This window comes from Pimephales promelas, chromosome 12, assembly GCF_988280905.1.
Source record: "Pimephales promelas chromosome 12, fPimPro1.hap1.1, whole genome shotgun sequence".
Taxonomy (NCBI): Eukaryota; Metazoa; Chordata; class Actinopteri; order Cypriniformes; family Leuciscidae; genus Pimephales; species Pimephales promelas.
In genome coordinates, this window is record NC_142780.1 from 14,163,699 (window position 1) to 14,177,262 (window position 13,564).

Consider the following 13,564-nt stretch of genomic DNA (forward strand, 5'->3'; position numbering starts at 1 on the left):
ATTTTAATCACTTTGTTCTTAAGCTTTATTTAGCCTTCTTTCCAGGTATATCAGTTTGGAGACACAGTTGTCATATAAAAAGTGAAAACCGACAATGCATTTCGGATTCACTTGAAGACATAAACAAGGGTTGTATATGAATCCAGGCTTTTTTTTCATTTGTGGTCATTTCATTTCATCAGTGGTCATTTAGTCAGATTGACCTGGACGTCCCCCTAGAGCAGGGAGACATAAATGGGGGTTTGTGAATTGATGAACAGCTAATAATTCAACCAAATGTAAAATTAGAATCCGTAAATGTGTCTCCACAATTGATTGACTTAAAACTGAAATCACAATCTAGCTTAGTTTTATTATCAAACCAAAGATTGTGCTTTTAATTAATTAAGTATAGTCTGTGTGAGTGTGTGTGTTTCAGGGTGAAGAGTGGCACTGTTACATATGTGCATTGTTTTAGTATCATTGAAATACTATTATAGTATTTTAAATTAGTTTTTATTTTTGTATTATAGATTTTCATTTAAAGTTGATGTAATTTTGATGTGTTTTGTCATTTATTTAGTTTATTTTAGTTGTTAGTCACTTTTATTTCAGTTTTAGTCAACTTAGTTCACCAAATTAAACTAAATAAAAATGAGAAAAAATAGAAAAAAGGTGTCCACATCCCAAACACCCTAATTTGGTGTCTTCATCTCTTTATAGAAAATAGAAAACAGTTGATCACCTTAATCAGACACACTCAAAAGCAGGTGACAAATATAAGTCATGTGACAAGAAAAAAAAAATGGAAATAATTATATATATTTTTTTTTTTACAAAAGCCACAAGGGTAAACAAACACTTTATGATAATGATATTCGATATTCCACTCTCTTAATAGTAGGATATAATATAATATAATACATTATAAAGCTAGATCAAAAGTATAACAAGATCACCTTAATTGTTAAAACTAAGCCTTTAAAAAAGTATTTTTTTCTCACCAACTCCATTGCTGTATGTGCAGTGAGTTCAACATGAATTTTTGGTTCACTTTATACATTTCTGTGGATAAATCATAGACTGTAAAAAATACTCATGATAAACTCATGTTTTTGAAGTTATATATATTGTATATTAGGCCTGTCAAACAATTAATCGCAATTAATTGCATCCAAAATAAAAGTTTGTGTTTACAAAATATATGTGGGTGCACTATGTAAAATTATTTTATATATATATAAATACACGCACATGCTTGTATATATTTGTGTATAGATTTATATATTTTTATATATACAAAATAATTATACACAGTGCACCCACATATATTATGTAAACACAAACTTTTTTTTTGGATATTATTAATTATATATATATATCTTATATCTTTTATATATATATATATACACTCACGGGCCACTTTATTAGGTACACCTGTCCAACTGCGCGTTAACACTTAATTTCTAAGCAGCCAATCACATGGCGGCAACTCAGTGCATTCAGGCATGTAGACATGGTCAAGACAATCTCCTGCAGTTCAAACCGAGCATCAGTATGGGGAAGAAAGGTGATTTGAGTGACTTTGAACGTGTCATGATTGTTGGTGCCAGAAGGGCTGGTCTGAGTATTTCAGAAACTGTTAATCTACTGGGATTTTCACGCACAACCATCTCTAGGGTTTACAGAGAATGGTCCGAAAAAGAAAAAAACATCCAGTGAGCGGCAGTTCTGTGGGCGGAAATGCCTTGTTGATGCCAGAGGTCAGAGGAGAATGGCCAGACTGGTTCGAGCTGATAGAAGGGCAACAGTGACTCAAATAACCACCCGTTACAACCAAGGTGGGCAGAAGAGCATCTCTGAACACACAGTACGTCGAACTTTGAGGCAGATGGGCTACAGCAGCAGAAGACCACACCGGGTGCCACTCCTTTCAGCTAAGAACAGGAAACTGAGGCTACAATTTGCACAAGCTCATCGAAATTGGACAATAGAAGATTGGAAAAACGTTGCCTGGTCTGATGAGTCTCAATTTCTGCTGCGACATTCGGATGGTAGGGTCAGAATTTGGCGTCTACAACATGAAAGCATGGATCCATCCTGCCTTGTATCAACGGTTCAGGCTGGTGGTGGTGGTGTCATGGTGTGGGGAATATTTTCTTGGCACTCTTTGGGCCCCTTGGTACCAATTGAGCATCGTTGCAACGCCACAGCCTACCTGAGTATTGTTGCTGACCATGTCCATCCCTTTATGACCACAATGTACCCAACTTCTGATGGCTACTTTCAGCAGGATAATGCGCCATGTCATAAAGCTGGAATCATCTCAGACTGGTTTCTTGAACATGACAATGAGTTCGCTGTACTCAAATGGCCTCCACAGTCACCAGATCTCAATCCAATAGAGCATCTTTGGGATGTGGTGGAACAGGAGATTCGCATCATGGATGTGCAGCCGACAAATCTGCGGCAACTGTGTGATGCCATCATGTCAATATGGACCAAACTCCCTGAGGAATGCTTCCAGCACCTTGTTGAATCTATGCCACGAAGAATTGAGGCAGTTCTGAAGGCAAAAGGGGGTCCAACCCGTTACTAGCATGGGGTACCTAATAAAGTGGCCGGTGAGTGTATATATAATATTTTATGTCTAAAGGGTTTGGCTAAAATAAAAGTGTGGGAACCCCTGCCCTTGGGAAACCTGTCTGTCGGTCTGTAAACCTTTCAGTCTCTAGAAGCCATGCAGAATGGCAAGGGACTTGGCAGAGAGTTGACATTCATCAGCCTGTTAATCAGTCGTGGTTGAATCACAGCAAGAATGTGTTGTATTTTAAGTCTGTGCGGGGCTTCCGAGTTTCCTCGCTGTTGAATTAAATGCTGTTGAATTGAGTCACGTTGCCTCCCTCTACCGCCTTCCAAAACGCATACTCACTCATCGTGTTACACGGGTGCCCCCCGAGAGGGTGGTGTCCTGTCAAAAAACACCTGTGCTCGCCAGAAGCAGCGAAAACAAGTAGTGGTAGAAGCAAAACGGAAATCCAGTTGGGAGGGGTTCAGGCCCGGAAGACGGATGGGGAGGCATGTTGCTGCTAGTAACGGCTGTGAGCGGGGATGGCGCTAATGTGAGACGAGGTGTGCGATTAGCTGTGTGCCGCAGCTAAGAAAAGACGAGCAGATCTGGACTTGCATGATTATCTATTTAACACAAGTACACTTATTTGCACTCATCTGTTTGAGTCTTTTTTTCACTGATGTTACTTATTCGCCCATCCATCTTTATAGTGATTTTTATCCATTATCCTCTTGCTGTCTTCGATTGATCCTTCCTAATCTATTTCCTATATGTGTTTGTTCTAGGGTTTGGATGAAATGTTTCCTATTGATTAACGAATGTGTTTATGTAGATAAAATAGGTTCCCTAACAAGAATTTATCATGGTCAGTAATTGTAGTTTCCTCCAGAATCCTTAGGATTTTTAGGTTTTCCAAGACCGCAAAACCTGGAAATATCAGGCAATTTCAAAAGTGTGGTTTACAGCACTTGAAAAGTAAAGAAAAAAGCCATGGTTTTGGAAATAGAGGAATTTATAATTAAATGAATACATCTTAAAAGATCACAGAAAAGTCATGTGAACTTTAAAAAGAAAAAAAAAAGAAAACATATTAAAACTTCATGGAAATTTCAGACTGATTTCAAATAATGCTCGACTCTGAAGAGATTGCAATCTCTGAAACATTTTCTTTTTAAAATCCTCATCCCGTACTCTAGAATGGGAAAAGTTATGGAAACTCGTGCTCAAAATGATTGAGATTACTGACTTTGTGTTTCTAGTTTCCCTGATTGCAGTTCTAGCTTATACCAAGTATTGGTACCACCATAAAGTTTTGCAAGTTTGTTTGTGATGTGTTTGCACCTTCATATGCGTTGCTGGTGTAGCGTTTTACAGGTAGGCCGACTCTCTGACCGTTTGTGGATGGCGTGCATTAGTGTTCCAGTGTATCTAATTGAAGAATCACACGTCTCAGCATTTTTCTTGCATGTGTGTGTTGCGGGTACTGTAACATAAGAGTGAGACAGCGTGTGTATCTCGCGCTTTGAGTGGGGTGGTGTGTGTGTAACTGAATAAACGGGTAAGAGTCGGTGAGTGTATGTGTTTCATATGCTGTAACACAGGACTGTGAGACTGTGTGTGTTTATTTTTGGCTCAGTGCGAGCGTGTCGATGGCTGCCGATGCGTCGCAAAGGAAAGCTCTGAGATACCAGCAAACCCTGGTCAGTCACTGTCTTTCTGTGCCTCTTTCTCTCTCCCGTTGTTTTGTTGCTTTACGCCGTCTTGCTGTTGGTTGGTGGGTGGCTTGCTGAGGTTTGTCGTGGTCAGCCGGGTCTGTTTCTAACCTAGAAACGCTTGTCTGCCCAAAATACGACTCTTTAAATAATGGGTCTCAAAGTCTTTCACTTCACTAGCCTCGGCTTTAATTGATTTTCCATTCTATTCTTAGTGGCGACACACATGGAGCTCACTGGGCTGTTCTAGCACAACTCATGAATAGGTATGAGAATTGTCGTAACCTGTGTCAACACCCTGCTGATTAAAGGCAATATGCCTCGTAAACTTCCATTAGTGTCAATACTGTGGATTTGTGCTTCCTTGTCGGATGTTTATTGGCCGAGAACCATGCTTGTGTGTTCTACTTTATGATTGCTTTACGCAGCTTCCAGTTGGAAGATTTTCTGTCCAAAATCTGTTCACTGGATCTCTGTGGAGAAGGTCTCAGGTTTCTGAAGATTCTGTAAAATATCTCCAATGCCCTTGAGGATTGGTCGTAGAATTGCTTAGCTAAGCAGATGTGTGGACCAAACCTCGTGATTTGTGCACATTCGTGCTAACCTACGCAGTACATCTCTGCTACTATATGCTAGCAGAAACCTGAGCATGCAGGTTAAATATACGCCTAGCTCTCTCTGTTGGGCTGCTCTCGGTGGCTGCTATACGGCCAAGAGGAACGTATGGTCAGCTGGTCAGGTGCGTTAAGCTATTTGTTAGAGTTTGGTGGCATTGGAAGGCCTAAAGATTGTATTAAAGTAAAAGGACAAACGTGTCAAAAGCAAGCGCTAGAGAAGAGTCGTAAATGTGATGTGTGAGAAAGTGAGACTTGGGGAAGAGTGTCAATTCTTTAGCTGTCAGTTTTGCAGTGCAACAAGTCATTAAGTTCCCACAGACAACCTTCCTTTTCTCCACCTGTCTTCCTCTCTTGTCTCATTTACAAGTTCCCACATCGATTTTCCTCTTATGCTGCACAATATGGGAAGAACGCCAGAGCCGAGAGCTTTTTTTAACCGCTGTAAATTTTACGCATAAACGCATTACTGCCCCTGCCGACCCATTTCTGTCTGTCTCGCGCACGCAGGAGATTCCTGTAGGGAAAATGATCCAGTCAGAGAAAAACTCGATCAGTAGCCCTATTCATAGGCTTTATGTGAATGTTTACCTCTGTTTTATCAGATTGAATATGCTGTTACCCTGTTGCTGCTGACTGAGTATTTTTTTTTTTTTCACCCAAGACATTATAAGTGTGTGCGGTCAGATTTTGCCAACTTGAAGGGATGATCCTGTTATGATTTACTCACCTTGATGCCATTCCCAGAACTGTATGACTTTCGTTCTCATGCAGATATTTTGAAGAATGTCGGTAACCAAACATTGTATAGACAAAAGAAAAGAAAAGATACGATTTGCTTTATAAACAGATTAAATTTAGGCTTTTATTTACATATAAACATTCAACGCACACATCATTTGTTGTAAACGGAAGATCAAGCATATTACCAATGAGGTTCATTCTCATTAGAGGTCGACCGATATGTTTTTTTTGTTTTTGTTTTTTTCACGCCAATGACGATACTGATCTTTTGAAATCCGGGAGGGCCGATTAATCCTGCCGATTTATTTTGTCCGATATTTACTTGGTTTTTAAGCTCTATTTGAAAGATGAAATTATATATACTTAACATAGACAAACTTTCTCAACAAAAACATTTTATCCTCTCAAAAAATGTCCTGAAGCTTTTATTTTTGGTTTGTTTTGTTTGTTGATGGACAAAGACAAATGGACATAACCTAATTATCACAAAAAAGGAGAAAAAAACCCTTTAAATTATTTAATTTTATTAAGATTTATTATATTTTATTTAATTTAACTTCTAACAATAACGTATTTCACTAGTAAAATGCTCTTGAACGACAAAAACAACCACCAGATGGGAAAATTATATTTTACAAAAACTTTAAATGCACCACAACGCACCATCCGTCTGTTGTTCTTCAGACAACGGCATCCCTCTATTGGACCTTTTAGTCTACAGTGAAATACTGTCACACTTTACACTGTTTGGCCAGCATTTTAACGATGTTTAATCCAGCTACTAACTAGGCTGACAACACTAGGCTGCCCACAGATGCGCCTGCCTAATAATCGGCTTGATATACTTGGATATTGGCCGATGCCGATTATGTTAAAAAATGCCAAAAATCGGCCGATTAATCGGTCTACCTCTAATTCTCATGGCCGATTAATCGGTCGATTAATGGCCAATTAATCAGATTTTTTGCCGATTAATTGGTCTACCTCTAATTCTAATGTTTACGCATAATGTTTAATATTCTGTAAGAACCAATGGGGTTCATTCTCGTGTTACGCAATATACATCATGTTTAAAGGGTTAGTTCACCCAAAAATGAAAATTAAGTCAGATTAATTACTCACCCCCATGCCGTACCAACCCCGTAAGACCTTCGTTCATCTTCGGAACACAAATGAAGATATTTTTGATTAAATTTGAGAGCTGGATCACTGCTACATAGGCACCCTAAGGGATTGAAACTTGACAGCCCAGAAAGTCATTGAAGAAAGTGTTTAAATATTCCATGTGACTACAGTGGCTCAACTATAAGTTTATCAAGCGACGAGAATACTTTTTGTGCGTAAAAAACAAACAAAAATAACGACTTTATTCAAAAATATCTTCATTTGTGTTCCGAAGATGAACGAAGGTCTTACGGGGTTGGTACAGCATGGGGGTGAGTAATTAATGACTTAATTTTCATTTTTGGGTGAACAAAAACATTAAGATTCTGCAAGAACCAATGAGGGTCATCCTCGTTTTACGCAGCACGTTTGAACTTTGAACCAATGAGATTCTGTTTATATTCTCTGATCAATGTTTAAATGTAAATAAAAACCTAAATTCAATCTGTTCGTCATAAAGTGATTGTGTGCGTCTCTTCCGAAAATGGGGCCTAACCCCTCAATTCATATGGATTAGTTTTACGATCTCTTAAAGCTTTGAAGCATCGAAGTTGTGGTTGCGTAACTGTCAATGGAGGGACGGAAACCTGTCAGATTTCATTAAAAAATAACTATCCGTTTAGTTAGGGAATGAAGGAATAGCTCACCCAAAATTTAAATTCTATCATTCTATACATCCAAACCTTTGTGGCTTTCTTCTGTGGGACAGAAAAGACATTGGAATGGGCAAAAACACTTTTCAAATGATTTGGGGGTGTAAATGACAGATTTTTCATTTTTTAAGCAAACAATCGTTTTCATTTAATTTAATTCAGAACTACGCAGCCACTACGAGAAAACTTGTGATTGGAAAAAAAATATGAGATTGAAGGAAAAATGATTTGCTTTTGCATTCACCTTTTGTGTTGGATATAAAGTGGGAGGAGCTATATTTCCAAATTTCTGCTTTTTCCTTTTTCACATTCTCTCACAAAACATTTGTGTTCTCTCGCAAAACTACTGCTTTTCCCTGAGAAACTTTGCTTTTTCTTGAGAAAGCACTGAAATATACCTTTTCCTCTCACCTCATTTCCATGACAAAAGTAAACGCAAAAGTTTAGCGAGAGAACGCAAACATAATTTTCCACCCATCTCATTTTTTTTCACCATGCCCCTTTAGGGCATCCGTACCGAACAGTTTCTGTGAGGGTCAGGTTTAGAGTTGGAGGATGGAAAATATAATTTGCTTGGTGTAAATTAAAGAAGTCAATGGAAAGTTTCCACTATGTTGGGAAAACCAATGCGTGTGAATGCTCTTAGATGATCGGTGTATTCGTTTACAGCAGTGTTTGCTTACTAATGTTAACAGCACTACATGTTGTTTTTAATGGTCACAGTTAAGTGATTTCACTTCCAGGTCATACAGCTGCTGATGACCCTTCTTTAGCACAGAGGCCTCTGGGAATCTGACTGCTGAATGACAGAAATGAACAGACTGAGAGTGAAATAGGGAGAGCGGAGGAAGTGTGCAGGAGATAAAAGGGTTGTTGCGTTTGAATTTTTACTTCGTTATTGGGCAGTATTCGTTATTAATAATGCTGTTTTGATGATGAATTAGCATATTCCTGAGGTTCTGAGAATCGCAGACTACAGAATTCTGCAATATGTAAATCCAAACCAACTTTTGCTTGAGGTTTTGTGGACTGTTTTTCTTCGTGGAACTTTTTAATAACTTCATGTAATTATTATTGATAATTAATAAATGCTTTACTGATCAAAAAAATGGATATGCTGTGTGAAAATACACATGTATATCATGTCTATCATCTAATGAGTCGGTTCAGCATTACAGTCTTGCGTAGCCTGATTTTTGACCATCGACACAAAGTGGGGATCGACACATTTTGGCCGACACCGATAACCGATAATTCTTTATATTCGAAAGCCGATAACCGATATATCGGCCGATAAATCTAAATCCAATTTTTATATAATTTTTGAAATCCTGATTGCAAAAGCAAAAATCTCACCATTAAAATTCGTCCCCAACACAATTGTAATGTTCTCATTACGATAACATAAAAATGAGCAAATATCGGCCGATACCGATATGGTGGCCGATACATCGTGCACCCCTAACACAAAGTCTGGTCCATCTTTTTTTAAGGGTGGGTAAATTGTTGATCTGAATTGATGAGCCGGTCTTAAAAAAACGAGCACAGCACAGTCTGCTTTACAAAAAACACAGCATAAATGTACCTGAATACGTTACTTCATCATTTCTATTTGTCCAAGGTAACAAAACAGATTACCAAAAGCTGATTATTTTAAGGACAAATCCTAAAATGCACTTCAGTGTTTTCTTCTAATATCTTTCTGATTCAATGCCAGTAACCTTGGCTGATAACCTGGCAAGTTTTACCGAATTCAGTCATTATTTCTTAATCAAAAGCACTTTTAATCTGAATGCAGGTCATGAATTTGTTTCCAGGTGAATTGGCGAATAATTTTGCACTCCTGGAAGTTGCTTTAATCTGAAATCGTCCGGTTAGATTAAAGTAGTCCATGTTAATGAAAGGAAACGTTAGAGATGTCACTTTACGTCACAAAGCTGATGAGCAGCATGAAACCGCACACGTCAATCAACACCATTAATGCAGGTTTAACTGAATTCAACTTAAGCATAGACGACAATGAATGAAATGATGCAGAAAACGCTTGCACGTCCAGATACCTGCAGTGGACTTCATCTGACCGCCAGACAGGATTAGGAAATCACAGCCCTGTGAATTAATAGCTGCTGACAGCACACTGTCAACCACGAGTGCTCTGCATTATGGGTAGTGTGGTTTGCTTATGTGTTAACCTACAGGACACCTCCTATAAGGCAGATACAGTTACTAATATTGGAATATTTCGTGAAGGTGAAAAGGAGAAGGAAAGGAGGAGCTGAGGTACATAGCAGGCGAAACTAAATGAAGATAGGAACCGACTGACAGAGAATAAAAGAGCAAGATGATAAGGGAGCCCATCAACACTTTTGAGACTGTTCTGAATTATGATCAGATTCTGGTGAGGTTATAACATTATTATATTTCTTCTTTTTTCTCAGCTTAAACATTTTAGTTACTAGTTACCAAATACTGTACAGTGTTCCATTTCAAAATTCCTATATGGGAACTTGGGATGAAGGTTAATCTATATTCTAGTAGTCTCACAGAATTTAATTCCTTTCTTTTCTTTTTTCTTGGTGGTTTCAGTTAAAATTACTGCTTAAAAAATAAGGGCTGTCAAACGATTAATCGTGATTAATCGCATCCAAAATAAAAGTTTGTTTTCACATAATATATGTGGGTGCACTGTGTATAATTATTTTGTATATATATATAAATACACACACATGCATGTATATTTAAGAACAAAAATATTATTTATATTTAAAATATTTATATTCATATTATATAAATTATATATAAATCTATATACAGTATATACATGAATATATTTCTTAAATATATACAAGCATGTGTGTGTATTTTTATATATATATATATATATATATATATATATATATATATATATAAAATAATTATACACAGTGCACCCAAATATATTATGTAACCAAACTTTTATTTTGGATGCAATTAATCATTTGACAGCCTTATAAAAAAAAACAGCAATATATATCAAAAAGTAAATTTGCTCATTCTGTCAACTACTAATACCAAATTTAAATATATTAACACTAAATAATAATTTTCATTATCACATATTAATATTAATGTAATTATGTTAATATACCAATAATATGTGATTTTATTAAGTTGAAATGTGTGCGCATAGGCGCCGATCCAAGACGACGAGATATTCTCCATTCATTTTAACCAATCAAAAAAATCGATTGCAAATCGCCCCTCAAACGAAAGCAAGAGTTCCCTCATTTGATACTGTAATAATATCATATTGGCAAAAATTATTTGGCAAACGCTCCAGTTCGTATTTTTGCTTGTGCTTTGGAGATTGCAAATGTTTCTGTTTACAACGTGTTTTAGCAGCAATGTAGCCAATCACAGACATGTTTATCTCTTGAATGCAAGGGCCAATCAGAGGTGTTTAGTTTAGTCCGAATCCAGTTTTTTTCCAGTGCCGATTTCTGCACGCTCGCAAATCCTCTCATTAAAGGGTTAGTTCACCCAAAAATGATAATTAAGTCATTAATTACTCACCCCCATGCTGTACAAACCCCGTAAGACCTTCGTTCATCTTCGGAACGCAAATGAAGATATTTTTGATTAAATTCGAGAGCTGTATAACTACCACATTGGCTCCTAAGGGAATGACACTTGACGGCCCAGAAAGTCATTGAAGAAAGTGTTTAAATATTCCATGTGACTACAGTGGCTCAAGTACAAGTTTATCAAGCGACGAGAATACTTTTGTGTGTGTAAAAAACAAAACAAAAATAACGACTTTATTCGACAAATCCTTTTCTTCCTTGTTGGCCTGAAACGAGACTTCCATAGATTTCCACGACGCATGCGCGAGAACTGAAGTAGTTGAAGGAGATCCCAATTCTCGCGCATGCGTCGTGGAAATCGTATTGAAGTCTTGTTTCAGGCCAACAAGGAAGAAAAGGAATAGTCATTCATTCACATGAATAGTCAACATTTTAGTGGTAGTTATACAGCTCTCAAATTTAATCAAAAATATCTTCATTTGTGTTCCGAAGATGAACGAAGGTCTTACGGGGTTGGTGAGTAATTAATGACTTAATTTTCATTTTTGGGTGAACTAACCCTTTAACAAACGAAGCGTAGATACGATGATCGTAAGAGATTTATTGTTCAGTGTAGACAACTTTATTGATCATAACAGAACTTAGTGAGATTAACTGAGATGAGTAACGACTTTTAGTTATTTTTAAGGGATCGCTCTTTGCGTGCTTTCGAGTATTTCGCTCTATTTCCACTTGCAAGTTTCCAAGTTTTATTTTTTAATGTGATTGTAAAGTTCTTGTCTATGAACGGTATTTGTAAATGTGAATATCGAAAGACGAATGGATGAAGTGCGGGCTCCCTCCGGCAGAAACATAAATCTGTGACTATGTTAATTAGGCATAACATTTTTTTTGTTATTTTTGTTTCCGGTTTCCGACCGACCCTGTCAATTTATGTGCGACCCAAATTTATTTTATGAGCTTGGGGAAGAAATAATAAAAATTAAATAAATACACAAATAAAAAACTTTGAGGCGAACTATAAATTTACGTTTTTTACAGCACCGTCTTTTTATAGCACGCGATGCAAGATGCATGTTGTCCTCCAGCAATGCTATTAACAATCGAGGCAGATATCGTTCGTCAAACTGAACTATAATACATATTATACAAGTCTTTTTTTTTTGTCATTTAGGATACTTTTATTCATATTCGCACACATACAAATACATGCATTCATAGGCATGCACACACCACATACTAATACCTCCATCCGCCTAGTTTTATTACTGTAAAAATCATCCCAAAAATTCCAATCATGATCCCAATCCCATCTTCTGCTGTCTACCACTTCTTTCGCCATGTATTTGTTCGTTTCTTTTATTAAGTTGGCTTGAGAAAGCCAACTTACTGAAATCCTATTTAAACTTATTATTATTAAGTTGGCTTGTGAGAGCCAACTTACTGAAATTCTATTTAAACTTATTATTAAGTTGGCTTGGGAAAGCCAACTTACTGAAATGCTATTTAAACTTATTATTATTAAGTTGGCTTGGGAAAGCCAACTTACTGAAATGCTATTTAAACTTATTATTATTAAGTTGGCTTGTGAGAGCCAACTTACTGAAATGCTATTTAAACTTATTATTAGTGGTGCTTGCTGAAAGCAAGGCAACACTATTACTATTGTGTTTTTTGAGTCGGCCCAAAAGTTTGGCACGCTACTCCTCCCGCAGTTTTTGTCACACACCCATGAATGAGGTCTCAAAACGTGCGGAATATTCGGGAATGGTGTGCTATGACTTTTCTAAGCGATCGGGGGTACGATGTTCGCCCGAAGGGCGAACAAATTTCCCAAAAATCCCATAGACTTAACATTGCGACAAACTTTGACGACTCATAGCTCCGAGCGAGAATTTCACAGAAGCCTGCGATTCACCACATTTGAAGAGGCTGACAGGCTCTGTAAGAACATACCTCACAATGGGGTAAAAGTTGCACCCCTGGGGGGCAGGAGCTGCCCAAATTTTCCCCATAGACCCCAATGTTATTTATTATTCTTATTCTTATTCTTATTGTTCCGCCGTTTTTCTGTTCGCTACTCCTCCCGCAGCTTTTGTCAGAGACCCATGGGTGAGGCGTCAAATCGACCGGCTTATTTAGGAGAGGTGTGCTATGACTTTTATAAGCGATCGGGGGTACGATGTTCGCCCCAGGGGCGAAAAACGGCCCAAAAAATCCCATAGACTTAACATTACGACAAATTTTGGCGACTCATAGCTCTGAGCGAGAATTTCGCAGAAATGTGTAATTTACCACATTTGAAGAGGCTAACAGGTTCTTTAAGAAAATACCTCACAATGGGGTAAAAGTTGCACCCCTGGGGGGCAGGAGCTCCCCAAATTTTTCCCATTGAAAATTTTCTAGTATAGCATTTTACTATTCCAGGAAAAAGTTTGGAGCACTCCTACGTCCACAGTTTTTGTCACAGACCCATAATTGAGGCATCAAATCGTGCGGCCTATTGAGGAGAAGTGTCATATCACTTTTATCAGTGATCGGGGGTACGGTGTTCGACCCAGGG

General features: G+C 37.6%; 1 protein-coding gene across 1 annotated transcript in view; it reads left to right on the forward strand.

The window, feature by feature from the left end:
* Window positions 1-4,099: 4,099 nt before the first annotated feature.
* clcn1b (chloride voltage-gated channel 1b) overlaps window positions 4,100-13,564 on the forward strand; it is a 74,770-nt gene continuing 65,305 nt past the window's right edge. The window contains exon 1 of the mRNA XM_089117534.1: window positions 4,100-4,251. Coding sequence (XP_088973660.1) covers window positions 4,201-4,251 — 51 coding nt within the window. The 5' untranslated portion in view covers window positions 4,100-4,200. The remainder of the gene's footprint in view (window positions 4,252-13,564) is intronic.